Below are 14,266 nucleotides of genomic sequence, written 5' to 3' on the forward strand. Positions count from 1 at the left end.
GTAAACTTGCCCACGTTTCCGAGCCACTTGGATCCCAGCCCGACTTCGCTCCGCTGTCTACCCGCGCTTCTGCTTGTGTTGCACGATCAGCGATGAGCCCCCAAGCAGTCGAGTGGCGTCATCCCGTCCGGCCCTTTCTGCTCATCACCTGGGCCAAGCTTGCCTACCTCTTTATTATGAGTGTGAATTTTTTTTTTTTTACCAGACAGGCCAATTTAGCTTTTGTGCGAGCTTCGAACCCTCCCGAGACACCGAGACACTGGTTTCTCTCTTACAGCCTATCCATACCGCGGTTGAAGTTCCACGCGGGCGCTGCATACAGCTTCGACGTAAACGGGCCGAGACAAGAGCAAAATAAAAAAGGCCAAAAATAAAAAGACGACGTGGCGTCAAGCATGTGGTATGCCATGTATGTTCCTGACAGGCCGCGAGCCGCCTGGCAGGCAGCTCCTTGTTGCCTTGTTCACTAAACAGCAAAGTGCTGTGCCGTGTGCGGGAAAATGATGGCGTTCTTTTTGGCTTTTCTCCTTCCATCAACTTCTCGTGGGAGGGTTGCATTCAGCCCAGAAAGGGCGGTTCCGCGTGGGCATGGGGTTGGCGCGCAGCCTCCAACTTCTTGCCGGTAGTGACTGGGAGACCCCCCCAGTCGCGAATGAGGCGTGCATGCATTTCCATCTCCACACCTGGATCTGGCGTACTTTGAGTTGTCCATCCGCCTGGGTCGCTCATGGGTCATCGCTCTCTGGGGGTAAATGCACCATGAAAAAAAGTTGTGGGTTGCCATGCCCAAGATTCTCATCGTGACGAAACTTCGCATAGAGCATCTAGTATCAGTAGATTCTGTGTGTAGAGAAAACTAATGTATTGTCTTTCCAAAAAAAAAAATATCCCGACTGTCCTGACCACTTTCCACAGAATTCTTCCCAAAATACCAAAACTATCCTGTTCTGTAGTGTCCAATCTTTCACCGCTTGCTTGCCGTGTGTATGTATGCCTTGGTTTCCTGTGTATATCCGATCCGATTCCTGGTTGCAAAAAAAGAACGAAGCAAACCCAAAATGTAGAAATCAAAGTAACGCCCCGAAAAACTCCTGAATCCGATAGAAAAACAAAGGTGAGAAGAAGAGTGACGCTCGCGCAAGCAGCAGCGAGCGTGGATGCCGAAAAAGCCAGAAAGAAGATATCAAAATATATCCAACAGGTTCGCACCTGAGGGGACAGAGGCCTCGTTCCTTCGGTAGCTGGTCTGCGCTGTAAAAATGCAATGGGGCGTTGTCGCTGTGTCGCCGTTTGTATGATGCAGTGGGTGGTTATATAGTCATGCGTGAAGAGGTAAAGCTGATGCGCGAGGTCCTTTCCAAGAACTGGTCCCTTTTAGTTTTGGGTCGATGCACCGTTTCACAAATCCCAACTTCCTAGGCCGGTATCTGGAAACGATGCGACGAGAGCCGGGCAGGTCGCATGATTAGCTTGGCCCACGGAGGGTTGCTGGGGAATTGGCGTTCCTTGCAAGCGGCTAAAACGACGAGTTAGATGGTTTGAGAGAGGTTTATTTCACTTGTCATAGAACATACAGCATATCTCATCGCCACTGGGAAACGGTTAGTAAAAGGAAAGCGGGCGATTAGGAGGAGGGTGAGGGTTGACGAACTGGTATTGTTTGCAGACTATAGTAGGGGGACACCGCTTCTCGGTCTCGATATACTTGGGGCACCACGACTGCACCAGGTGGTAGTGGTGTTGGCAGCTGAGTTCTCTCTGCGAGGGCTGTTAGAATACCACCAGGACCGAGCGAGCAGCCTGGTTGGGCAAGGCGCAGCGACAATACGCACATAGATGTAATTGCACATGTTGTCGGTGTTTGGTGTAGAAGGTGATGTGTAGGAAGGATGAGGGAGCGGCGAGATTCGAGGATGGCGGGCAGGTATTTCAAGGGCGGGGTCGACAGAGTTCGTGTAACACAGAGGCCGGCGCCGGTTTGCAGAGAGAGGCTGGTGTAGATGTCGATTATGTTCGTACAAGTGAAGCGTGTGACGAGAGGTGTACTGTATATGTAGGTTGGGAAGCAAGTCGATGATGGGCAGCAGAGGTGGGTGGAGTGGAGGCTTTAAGACTATATAAAAAAGAAGTTGCAAGGGGGGAGGGTGAACTTGCGGCCGCAGACAGGTTGTAAGGCTGCTGTGTCTGTTTTTTTTTTTTTTTTTTATTTTTTTTTTTTCCCCGCCCATCCGGGTCACAGAGATGATTGGTCTCGATGCCGAGTCAGACAGAATAATTGTGTGTATTTTGCTCGCACGAGCCGGGGGGCGTGGTCGAAGGATGGAGAGGCGGAGAAGCAAGCACACTAGGGGGGGGTTGTTCTCTTCCAGAGCCAAGGGGGCGGGCGGACTAATTAAAAAGGTACCTCCAGCAATTGCAGCAGGGGTTTGGTGAGAGATACACACGCCTCTCTGCCCCTGTACTAAGAGGTACCAGACGCCCCCCATCCCCTGACCTAGGTTCCTCGCTCGAACGTCGCTTCTCCGGAGACACGAGGAACCGTGAACCAGTTATGCTGTGTGGCGAGCGTTGAAGACGCATTAATTTGATCCAGGTCTAGTTAGAACATTCATCGCCCATTCGACAGGGAGCTAAGGTATCATCGGTAAGTGGTAGGTTAGTAAACTGTCGCCGACCTGGTCGCCGACCCTGAGGTGCATGCTCGCCTGTCTGCCTGACAGAATTTGTCCTGCGATTTCGCTGTGGGGGGGCCAGCCAACTTCAATGAGGTTTGGGCGCTGTGCGGTCAGTGCTCCCGCACACTGTACGTACAAGCACGCACCGTAGGTAGGTAGGTACCTTCCCTCCGCCTGTTCTGTCCACCTGCCCGTTTAACTCAGAGATTGCCCTGCAATAACCTGTAGGAACTTCTGGCAAGGTAGCATTTTGACATGTCAAGAATCACTGCCACATCTGGCATACGTCTGACATCGCCTAAGCCTCTAGAATAAGCGCAACGTCTGCGTTCTTGCCCACCAGCACCACACAATACACGGACCGAAATAGTGGTAGCCGTGCGGCCCGCGGCGTGCAAATGGGCCGCCTCATCAAGCCGCCATGATCTCCGTCCAGCGACTGCCCGCTCGCTGCCATCCGTTCTGCCAAGTCCCACGACCAGTACGACTGCCACTCCATCCTACAAGCGAGCCATCTTCCATCCACTTCCGCCAGTGCAAAGCGCAAGTCCGCAAACCCCATACCGCGCCCAACTGATACACCCTAATAAACAAATACGGCCACTATCGAGGAGCAGAGGCCATCGTGCCACTCACAAACCCCCTTGCTCATTTGCAAACGCGAGACCTCTTCGCTTCCCCCGCGGCGGTCGAAAGCAAGAGCACGCAGAAGATTGGCGTCGGATTGACAGTGCACGCGCTAGTTTGCATCCAAGAGCCCGCCTCCGCCAGTCTTGGCTGTCGCTGCCACGTCCATGATGGGCTGCAGCGATGCCCAACAGGGCATGTGCTGCTGCAAGGGCCCATGGCAAGCAACGTCAGAGATGATTCGCGCGAGGATGTTCCTCGCACGTCACTTCCATCACCGACAAGCACCGACAAGATCACCACGCCGTGATGATTGGATACCCCCGCTACACCGCATCCCGCCACGATAATTACACATACCGACCTGCCCGTCTACCTACACTGGAGCTTGACACTAACACTGAATCGTACCAGGCAAGAAAAAGTCTTTCCCTTTGCCCTAGTCGACCTGCCGATGCGCCTTCCGTTCACCTGGCTAGCGGCCGTTTCTCATGCTGCTTCTGTATTGGGCAGCACCACTACCCCAGTCCCCTAGACCCTGGCACAAGTACATGTGCCGAAGAAAAAGTCGAACCATTTTGACGAATGCCGCTCGGATAACCGCGCCCTGCACCGCCGTTGAGAAACAAAATTTCCGCAGCAAGCTCCAGTTTTGGCACGACGATGCGCACAAGGAAACGGCCGCCAGCATCTGTGCGCTGCCGGCATTATCGTGACAGGCTTCCCCCTCCTGCAGTGGTCAACCGGTCTGCCCACCTGTGCTTGTTTGCTTGAGAAACAAAAGAACCAGCTCAGCCACATCTACCACTAGCAGGAATGCCAGTGAAAGAGACGAAAGCCCAAGTTCGGCAGTGCCTTTGAAACGACCGCCAACTTGCCGCAAATCCACTCATCGATCCGGTGACCAACAGCCGTTGGAAACCGCCGAATTCTGGAAGGTTGTTTGCCCTTCTATCCGTGCGCTGAAAATATCAGGTGATAAAAAGAAGCTTGAGTAAAAACACATGCTCAATATAGGCAAGATTTGCTCCGGCCCTGGCAGAAACTCGCAAATTTACCAGTCCAGTACTTGGCCGTCGACTCTTCGCATACTGATCATCGCCGCCTCTTTCGAACGATGGACAGGCTCGGTAGTGGCTGCGCCGTTGTACACGTGGGCTCGACGCCACAAGTATACCAAAAACGTTACGGCGTTTCAACGGTTTTGAGCTCTCTTGTTGATGCGCCACCAAGCAGGCATTATCAGAAACTTACTAAAAGTATGAGTTGCTGACTGATTCGGTTATAACTTCACCTCGCCTCGACGATACGCCTATATGCTTGCACGAGGCTTTTCCAGTTCGAGTGAATCGCGGGGATATGGCGTTGATGCACAATTTATTATACGCCACTTTCTAAGAGCCGAGGCAGTACTAGCTAGGCCAGCTCTTCATTTCGAGAACCTATCAACGGAAAATTCTTTGAACATCGCCAGTTCTACGAACATTCGTACTTTCGCGTTTCTTGTCTCTCGGCTAATCGCATAGAGCAGCAAGGGTGTGTTCCAAAGGAGTCCTTTCCAAGGAAATCTTGAGTCATCGCCACTGATACGACATGGGCGGGTCTGGCCTCGTCCGAGTCGTCCATGATATTCCTATTCCTAGTCGTGAATCCTGTTCCACAGCGGGTCTTGTGGAGGAACCCAGGCGCACGGGTCGGGCCATGGACGCCTTTTTTTCCTGGCCACCTCGTTGGCAATGGACTGCCACCAATCAAGTGAGCCTGCAATTTAAAGCGAGGGCGAGTCTCTGCACCCTCAACGACGACTTCCAAGCTAAGAAGGCCAGGGCAAGATTGTGTGACTATCTAGCCCCTACCACCTCGTGGGCCGGTGACGCCATCCTCAGTGGTCAGTCGGTGTGAATGGTGTGCTTGGGAGACAGCCGTCACATCTTGCTCGCCTCAGAAGTTGCGGTTGTTACTATCTCACAACAGACAGTTCGATTACTAAGTCACGGCTTGCTTAATCGGCTTCAAACGAGAGCTATATACAGAAAAGGGTACCAAAACCTAAACACCAATCATTTCAGAATCATACGACGGCCACAGCGCCTACCAGAGCGTCCATTGCGCTGCTATGCGCATTGCCAATAGGGCTGTAAAGCGGACCAGCCCACGCCACGCCCAGTCTATTATTCCCATCACGATCTTTATCCCAGATGGAGTCGGCGTTGCACGTCAAGAACTTCTTGATGTCTGTGCTGGGTGAAACCTCGTTGAGGTAGCGCAAGTTGCGCGCATAGACGCCCTTGAACTGGGCACCGTCGGCGCCACAGTGATCGCCGTTATCCTCGCATCCTTCTACCAGAAGGCCATCGCTGTTGACCAGCTTTTTCATGGACGCAGACGCAAGACTGTTTGCACGATTCAGGTAGTCACGGTTCCCGGTGGCCTTGTACAGCTCCACCAGACCACCCAGGACAACACCTTGGTTGTAGGTCCACGTCTTCTGGCCGTTGTTCTTACACTGACCATCGAGGCCGTCGTTGATCAGGTTATCGCTGTTGATCATGCTGCTGTTGCCGAACCACCTCCATTGGCCCTGCGCGATGCCTGTATACTTGGCCTTGTCGTTCGGGATTCGGTTGGCGAGTGATGCAGCGACTGACAGGTACAGCTCGTTGGCGATGGCGTTGACGTATTTTCTCTCCTTGCTCCAGTAAATGCCGCCGTTGCAGGTGGTGTTGCCGCCACCCTGCATGTCGTTGAAGATGCGCACGGCCGAGTCGAGATACTCTTGTCGGTGGGTGTAATCATAGGCGTGTATGAGGCCGAGTGCCCACCAGCCCTCGTCGTCGTAAAAGTCGTTGAGGAAGTCACGGAATGCTCGCGACTGGATAGCGGCAGCATTCGCATCACAAGCAAGGCCCTGGCCGTTGAGGCAGTCCTCTGTCTTAATCATGCCATCGCTCATCAGAGTTTTCGTGGTGAAGACGTTGACATTCTGCGCCTGCGACCAGGTATTGTGAATCACATCGGAGATGTTCAGGCTTTCGGCGTCCAGAGGGCGAAGTCGGGCCCAGTCGGCCAATATTGTCAAGGCATTGCCACTGTTCCACCACGCATTGTCCCAGAGGCCGGTTGTCTGGTTATACCAGAATCCTTGCAGGGCATAAGCGGCTAGGGCCGTATTGTTTGCGTAATGTCCCTTGTCGCGCCAGCGCTTCTCCAAAGGCGAGGCGCGGGCTGCTGTGGCTGCGTTGACAAGAGCCGCCAGCACCGAGCTGGCGTACCAAATCTTTGCCACGAACATCTCGGAAAACCGGTTGTCTCTTTTCTCGTTGATTGAAAGACTACGACGCTGGTGGACGCGAAAACATCCTCGACAGTCTACGTACGGGTATCTGGTCCCTATATACTGGACAACTAAGGGCTATAGTGCATTGTTATGCAAGGATCTCGCCACCCGTCATCACTGATAGAGCCCATTAAATCCTTCGAAAGTCCGGCTAGTCAGTCTTTCATGTCTGGTGATGTTGCGCGCGAGAGGGAACGGGACCCGAAGATGGTTAGCAGCTTGTAACACGAGTCCCGCCGCCAAAAGCTGACGGCGATTTCATGACCTAACATAGCATTTGACGCAGTTCTTCCGGTTATACGGTTGCATGGTAGGCGGACAAATGCCCGCAACAAGTCACGGCCGAGCACCGATAAGGATGACCTGGGGACTCGCGGCTTCGTGACCCGTGCTTAGCTCTTACTACGGAGCCGACCAGGGGCCAGTGGCATTGCCATTTCTTCTGTCATCTCGAGTATTTGTATTCGAAGAGAGGAGAACTTGCTTCTTTTGCAGTGGAACAGCCTGGCTGAAACCGAATATCGCACAGCAGGCGTCTCGAGGTGGTTATGCTGATCCGGCCCTGGGCCCGCTGTTCATCTGCGACAATGATCTGCATCTAAAACCGTTGGATCTATCAAGTTGGCCAGAGCGCAGTAACGACCGGTTCGGACGAGATTCAAATTTCCGCCAACTTTTATTTCTTTAAAAAAAATGTATGCGCAAGAATCAATGTCGATTTTCATACGCTCGCTGCCTGGCTCGTATGGCTAGACTCCCCCGGCATTCCTCTTGACCCGGCACTTACTCATTCAACTAAGCCGTGTCAGCGTCGCACCGGCCGACCGCAAGCTGCACGAAGGAACGCTGATGTTGCTCTGTCTCGGTATCGAAACCACGCTGCACCGCCGCGTGAGGTGCTGTGCTTGGCCGCCACGTCGGCAGAGGTGCCACGGGACTGACTGCTCCTGTCGTCGTTCATTTGGGGGAACAACAGGCACTGTAATGACGCGGACTCCACGGGCATGTACATAGCCCATTTCCTTTTTCAGCAGCACCATACGGTTGCCTTGGGGGCCAGAGTCTACGATGCGACCGCGAAATATACAATGCGAACTCGTTTTTGTCATGGCCGTCATTAATAGGAGCCAAGCCTTTGCCATGTCGCCCGACAAGCCACGCCCTGCAGGGCAAGTTGGCAGCTGTTTCGGCAAACTTGCGACCGTCCAGCAGGATGCAAGATCAGGAGGGTCAAAGACACATAGACTCGGGACGTGTCAGGTTCGGTCAACGTGGCCGCCGCGACAAGTTCCCGAAAGCTCCCTGGGGCGTGCAGCCGAGGGAGTGCGAATACTTACGGACGCACCCCAGACTTGCGTGTACTTGGTCGATAGTCGCGTAAACGTACGCTCGAACCGTGTACCCAAGCGACAGCCAGGCGTCAAAAGGCGAAACAAAGCTCGTCTAACCATTTCTTGAGCACCTACCTGGTCTAACCGTTGCAAACTAGTGTCTCAAGTTGATGGCTTCTGCACTGCCGAGAGACGAAAGAGAGAAAACAAGAAGAGAAAAACCGAAAATAGGCCGTCGACCCAGAAGTGGAGGAGCCGTGGTGTCCATCGTGATAGTCTGGGGAAAAGAGAAAACACCCCGAGCAGATTATATCTGAACAGCGACAACAATGCATTGACCAGTTTTCGGCTTTTGATGCCGCTGCTGTGCAAAGCTGAAATTGCTTCTCACTCTCCACAAGTTCATTCCTTCTCGTGGTGTTACCACTGAGTTGCCGAAAATTCAAGGGCGCGATGCCACTCTTGGAGTCTCTTCCCGTTTTCTTTTCTTTTGTTTCTTTTCTTTTGTTTGGTTCCCTTCGTTCTTTCGATTACACGGGACGGGATGATGCTTATTACTCACCGCTCCCCAGCCACACATTGGAACGAACCATTCGCATGACCAGCTGATCTAAGAATCTATTGAAAAGCAAAAAAAAAAAAAAAAAAAAAAAAAGAAACGTACGTCTGAAGAACGCCGCCGCCATCGTATGTCCCGTCTACCGTATTTTCCAGTTGCTTGCGTCCTGATGCAAGAAAACTGCAAGCCACGCGACTCGAGGGAGCGAAAGAGGAGATTTTCTTGTTCCGCGAGAGGCCACGGCGTGACACGCATCCATCCGCCTCCATGACAACAACATTTGTAGATCTTCCTCTTCCGTACCTTTGTCTTTCCGCCCTCCCGCATTCCCGCATCTGTCGACAACCATCATTGGCTCATCGCAACCCCTGCCCTTGCTAGTGATCCTCGCCCGCTGCCGTTGTGGTCATTTGGTGGCATGAGCCGGGGGCGGGGGGCTCACTACGGCGCTCACACCAAAACTGACTCGCTCATCCTCTGATTTCGAAAGTGAGCCCAGCTGCGCTCTTCCTGACGTATTCTGGGGTCCATCAGAGAAAAAAGGAGGTTACATTCACTCCACCCGGAAAGCCACCCCGTGTTGCTAGTGAGCCCATCTTGAAACTGGCCATTCTATTGTTAACTTTGTCTCGGGGTAATAAATGAAGGGCAAAAAACTACGTTTTGCCGATCACTGGTGATGTCATGCAGAATGGCAAGTCGCGTTCTGCTGGGCTGCCTCTTCTTCAGCGCGCCAAAAAAAAATAAAGTACGACACCACCACACACCACCAAGCACGACCCCCGTACGAACGAAGACAAAAGGCTCAGAGGTTCGCAATGGCGGGTCTATCTTTTGTTTCGTACATTCGTACTTTTGTATTTCCATGCTTGGACGGGCAGTATTGCGTCCTCGCCCAAAGTAGACGAAACACGCCCTGTCCGCGAACGGTAGTTCGGTAATCAGAGGGACTGGCGTCACTTACTGATGGTCAGTAAGCTCTTGAGGAGTTTACCAAGTCTGAAATCACCAAGCAGGTAGCACTAAGGCTATCTAAACAGGATTGTATTATTTGAGTGCGAAACGCGACAAGAAAGTCGCCTGCCCTGGCAAATACCCCTCCTTTCTTCTAAATCACACGCGACTGGCGGCGGCACGAACCCAAGAAACAAAAATTAAGAGCCGCCAAACTTTCTCACAAGCACACACGCAGCATCCACGCTAGTGCTTCTTCTTCTCGTCTTCCTCCATGGCGTCAATCGCATCCATGGTGTCCATGAATTTGCGGAGCTCCTCCTGCAGCTGGCCCAGCGTCTTGCCCAGCTCGCCCTCCTGGATCTTGAGGCTGACGAAGGTGAACCTTGCTGGGATTCCGATCATTTCGGCGTGGGGGCCGGCTCCCGTCGCCGCCGCCGCTGTGCCATTGAAGTTAGCTCCTGCCGGGCCGATGTCGCTGAGGCACAGGATGGTGACGGCCTCCCGCAGCCGCCCGAGGAACTGCGTCGCGAGCTGCACCGTCAGGGACATGTGAAAGGTCGGATGCGCGTCGATCAGCGCGGCGCCAATGTTCATCTCGGGCAGCAGCCAGGCCGCAAAAGTATCGTCGCGGTGGGGGTCGGCGGCCGCCAGCACCTTGCGGACGTGCGTGAAGAGTCGCTGCATCAGGTGCAGGATCTGCGCGTACAAGGCCATGGTGAACATGCCGTCTGCGAGGTCCCCCGCGGTTATGATGGGTGTTCTTGCCCCGCTGCTGCTGCTGCTGCCGCTGCCACCGCCGCTGCGGTTTCGGATGGCCACTGCCTGCTCGAGGGCGTCGGCGACTACGTGCGTGTGCTTGTAGAGCTCCGCGACGGTGAACTCGTTGGGCTTGCCGTCCGGCCCGTCGCCGTAGTCCTTGCCCGCCTCTACCATATCCAGGTGATCCGCGAGCACCCGCAGACGAGACCAAATGACAGAGAACTGGTGCATGGTGCGCGGCTCAGACAGGTTATTACTGTTGGGTGTCACAAGATCTGTGTACCTGATCTGCACCTTATTTGACCGAGACCTTCGCTCTGTCGCGGGCAATGCCGATAATATCGAGTAGGTCAGCGTAGGGACGGCTGCTTGCCGTCTTCTGCTGCCGAGGATGGGGGCAGCTTTATGCGTTGGGTGCAGCTGTGGGTGGTAGTAGTGGGAGCTGAAGACCTGCTGCTGTTGGGCGGCAGCAGAAATTGGTACAACAAGGGGTGCGGCTGAAACTGTATCAAAGATTGGTTGTTGTTGTTCGTGGTCGTGTTGCGGTACCAGATGAGGATGCTGCCGCGGCTGCTGTGCTTCCTCTGGTGAAGACTGGTGAGGCCAAAGACTTGGAATGACTTGATGAAGGCTAAAGTAGTCGTCGACTCCGGACGGTACTTGCGATCCTAATAAATGGGCAGGCGGAATCGGTGGCTGCGATATTGCTATGCAGTTCATATTGCGCAAGTTGATTGCATACTCGGCCAGCCCTGCCGACCCGTCCGGCGCGGTTATCAGATGGCCCTGCAAGCCGGGGTTCAACGTCGCGTCAGTTGCTACTAATGGAAGTCCTTTTACCAATAAATTGTTAATGTCCCACTTTTGAGCGCCAGAAACAATTGGCAATGAGCAGACACCCAGGCGTCAGGGAACAGCTGCTGCTTTGGTGAGGGAACACATACCTGCGTCACGTTGGACAGGATGAACCTCACTTCCCGTCCGCCTCCGCTTTGGGGAGCGGCCCTCTGCGCTATCCTGCGCCTCAGTATGAGGCTGGGTCTCAAAATTGAGGGCCCTCTGGCATGTGGCAATTTGCCCCTGCTGGTAATTCGGTCGTGGCTGCCGCTGCTGCTGTTGGTCTTGGTGACAGTGGTATGAAAGTTGCGACTGCTCAGGTTGCTGGGATTGTTGCTGTGGCTTTTGTTCTTGCATCTGGTCCTGTTGCTGAAGCTGCCTCTTGTACCGGAGCGATGGGCTCGACTTGCACTCGGCGTTGAGCCTCAAGCATCGATCACAGACCCCGTCGCCGACTCGCTTGCAGCTGAGCTTCTGAGAGTGGCAGCGGTCGCAAGCTTTCCTGTTCACGTTCTCGGACATAATGTTTGGTAGAGTGTCGGCACCGGCTAAACGCAATTTGCAGTCGTGTGTAAAAAGGCAAAAGAAAGAAAGAAACCGGATAGGTGCGAGACCTGCCAGGCCCCGGGCCAGACGGGCCAGCGTTTAAGAGCATCGACACCGAACCATACCTAGCCGTCCCGGACCGGGCGGGGAGAGGAAGCGAGAGCGAATCGCACGCTGCGAAGCAACCCCGGTCTCGCGTGGAGAGAAGGATGGTTGAAAAAGCAAAGTGCGTTGACAGCCTTTGGACCAAGATGCTTCTCAGCGACACACAGCATCATCTGGTTGTCAGCTTGGTAGGCAACAATGGCATCAGTAACTGTAGTGTCACAAGGTGGCTATACCGCCCGCGTTTGGGGTAATCATTGCCTCGCTTGTTGCGATTTATACGGCCTTGGCCCCGCGAAAGCAGCTGCCAACTGCGGTCAGTCTCGTCGCACCAGGGGCGGTCCGCGGGCAAGATCCAGTAGTTTGGATCGTAGATAAGATTCTATCTTTAGAGCACGAATATGTGCGGGAAGTCTTTTCGCTAAGAAGCGAAGATGTGCATATCTGCACTCTTCCTGTCGGCAGCCGCTCGTATCTGTTTTTGGATAGTTGCTCCGTCGTACTCGGAGAGTGGTGACATTGCCGTCTTTTCTATTTGCGACCGAAAAAGGAAATAAGGTTTCTCGCATGATTTATTTATATTCGATTATTCGATTACCTCTAAGACTGTAGGTTTCACCGGGCAATTTGCTATGATGCGCTGTTGTATCATGCCTCAATCTCGCTCCCATGACCGCGCCTCGGTCCATGCCCGCCCGGAAAAGTGTCTCTGAAGTATGTCTGTCGATACATATTGATCTTTTCGATGGGCTGGCAAGCAGGATTAAAATAGTCCTCAGTGTTGCCAAGCGGCCACATAATGGTGAACATCATCTCACCCGAGGGGCATCGGGGGACCTGTTTCCATTGGCTCCAGTTGAGCGTTGCGACCAGATCCTTGATATCCTGGTGTGCCCTCTTTGCCGCTTTGCGTACGTGTGTTGCCGATGCGTCCGCTCTTTCTGAGGATTCTCCCGATACGTCCTTCTCCGTAGCTGCACGTAACGCGTTGTAGGACTGAAGGATGACGGAGCAGATGTCCTTGATAACGACTTCTAGCGCAGCTGCGATGAGCGTATCTTCTCTTGACCATTGTGATTTTTTGAAGGTTGCAGGGAGCAGGGGCTGCTCAATGCACCTCGAGATTGCCTCTTGCAGTAATCCTGGAGCCAGTGGCGCTTTCGAATCTTTCGGTTCTGGCGCTATGACGTACGTCCTCGATGCCGTTTCAAACTCGTCAATCAGGTACGCCTCACTGATGCCCTCTGAGGCCATCAAAGCAAGCCTATTAGAGAAGCGCCGAACAATGGTATCCGTAACGGCCTGCCAGTTGACAGTAAATCGCCGCGGCTGGCGTGCCATGAGTTCGACTTCTGGCTTCAGTTTTTGGCACTCGTCCATGCCTGCCGTCGCCAGACGCATCAGGTCTGGTCGGTCGGGGTCCATGGTTGTGATGTTGATCGGGTAAAAGAGTCCGGACACCATGGAGGAGTAGTCGATGCGGAGGCGGTCTGCGCCGACTCCGTCGTAGTTTTCCGCCACGGCCCTAGCCCATTGGAAGAAAACCATGCTTGAGTCGCTGACGACGCCCTTGTGATTATATAGTGCCACGCTGGAAATCCAATCGACATCTTTTGAGAAGTCGCAGTGGACGTATTCAAAGCCAATCTCCATACGGACGTAGCCATCGAACCCCCATTTCGCTAACATGGGGCATAACGCTCTTGCCCGGGTGAACTCGCCATCTTCGAAGTTTTTGTTGGGCTTGCCATATAGGACGTAAAGCTCAGCATCCATGGTGCCTAGGTCCGTTTTCGCGGCAGACATGCCGTCGAGATAGAGAACGTGAAGGTCTTTGGTCGCCTGATGGCTTTGAATGTATCCAGGGGGGAGGCGCCGAGGTGGTCCGCCATCGCCGAGTTTGCCCGCGTCGGCTTCATGTCCTCTTCGATCAAGGATCTTCTGCGCGCCATGCGCATGCTTCATGCTGAGCCTTTCGTCGGCATTTTCTATGCCGTGGTTCGTTACGGGAAAGTCCACATCCAGCGCGAAGGCCTCAGCGTGTTCAATTTCAAACGCCAGCCATTCAAACGTCTTCGGGGCTTCTTTAGAACGGGTGCCATGATACAAGACGGTGCCGGCAGGAATAATTGCAGGGAAGAAGCCGAAGCCATTGTGATTCATGGCAGAGCCCCATTGACGGCCAGCATTGTTGATGGCTCGAAAGATGGGGTGTGCTCGGGAGCGGGAACTCTCGAGGGTGGGCTGCAGCCGGTCGCTGTTGCCGGTGCTGGTGCTGGTGCTGGTACCTGCAGATTTCACATGTTCGGGTCGCCATGTGCAGCCGGCCAGCACCGCGTTCACGATGAAAGAAAACAGCATTCTAACTAGCAAAGTTCGATGCTGTTTCTGCGTTTTTCTGGTGAGCCAAAATGCGGCTGACGCGGCCACCTACTTTTGAATCGCAGGACTGACAGCCTGTTCCATGGGGCCAACGGATACCGATCTCGCCCGAGCCCCTGCGCGGCGATACCAAAAGGCTTAGCAATGTCGC

At 53.8% G+C, this 14,266-nt stretch overlaps 4 protein-coding genes across 4 annotated transcripts; all 4 read right to left on the reverse strand.

Moving 5' to 3' along the window:
* Positions 1-5,373: 5,373 nt before the first annotated feature.
* On the reverse strand, positions 5,374-6,594 carry ISF_05039 (Glycoside hydrolase, family 76; the record flags this gene model as incomplete). The annotated part of the gene is made up of 1 exon (XM_018848644.1): positions 5,374-6,594. One exon carries the CDS (start codon positions 6,592-6,594, stop codon positions 5,374-5,376), a length of 1,221 nt encoding a protein of 406 aa, XP_018704370.1.
* Positions 6,595-9,729: 3,135 nt separating this feature from the next.
* ISF_05040 (Fungal transcriptional regulatory protein) lies at positions 9,730-10,965 on the reverse strand (the record flags this gene model as incomplete). The annotated part of the gene is made up of 1 exon (XM_018848645.1): positions 9,730-10,965. One exon carries the CDS (start codon positions 10,963-10,965, stop codon positions 9,730-9,732), a length of 1,236 nt encoding a protein of 411 aa, XP_018704371.1.
* A 186-nt stretch (positions 10,966-11,151) lies between these two features.
* On the reverse strand, positions 11,152-11,604 carry ISF_05041 (Fungal transcriptional regulatory protein; the record flags this gene model as incomplete). Its single annotated transcript, XM_018848646.1, has 1 exon — positions 11,152-11,604. One exon carries the CDS (start codon positions 11,602-11,604, stop codon positions 11,152-11,154), a length of 453 nt encoding a protein of 150 aa, XP_018704372.1.
* A 777-nt stretch (positions 11,605-12,381) lies between these two features.
* Positions 12,382-14,094, reverse strand: ISF_05042 (hypothetical protein; the record flags this gene model as incomplete). Its single annotated transcript, XM_018848647.1, has 1 exon — positions 12,382-14,094. One exon carries the CDS (start codon positions 14,092-14,094, stop codon positions 12,382-12,384), a length of 1,713 nt encoding a protein of 570 aa, XP_018704373.1.
* Between the last annotated feature and the right edge of the window lie 172 nt (positions 14,095-14,266).

Source organism: Cordyceps fumosorosea (genome assembly GCF_001636725.1).
Source record: "Cordyceps fumosorosea ARSEF 2679 chromosome Unknown scaffold_11, whole genome shotgun sequence".
NCBI lineage: Eukaryota > Fungi > Ascomycota > Sordariomycetes > Hypocreales > Cordycipitaceae > Cordyceps > Cordyceps fumosorosea.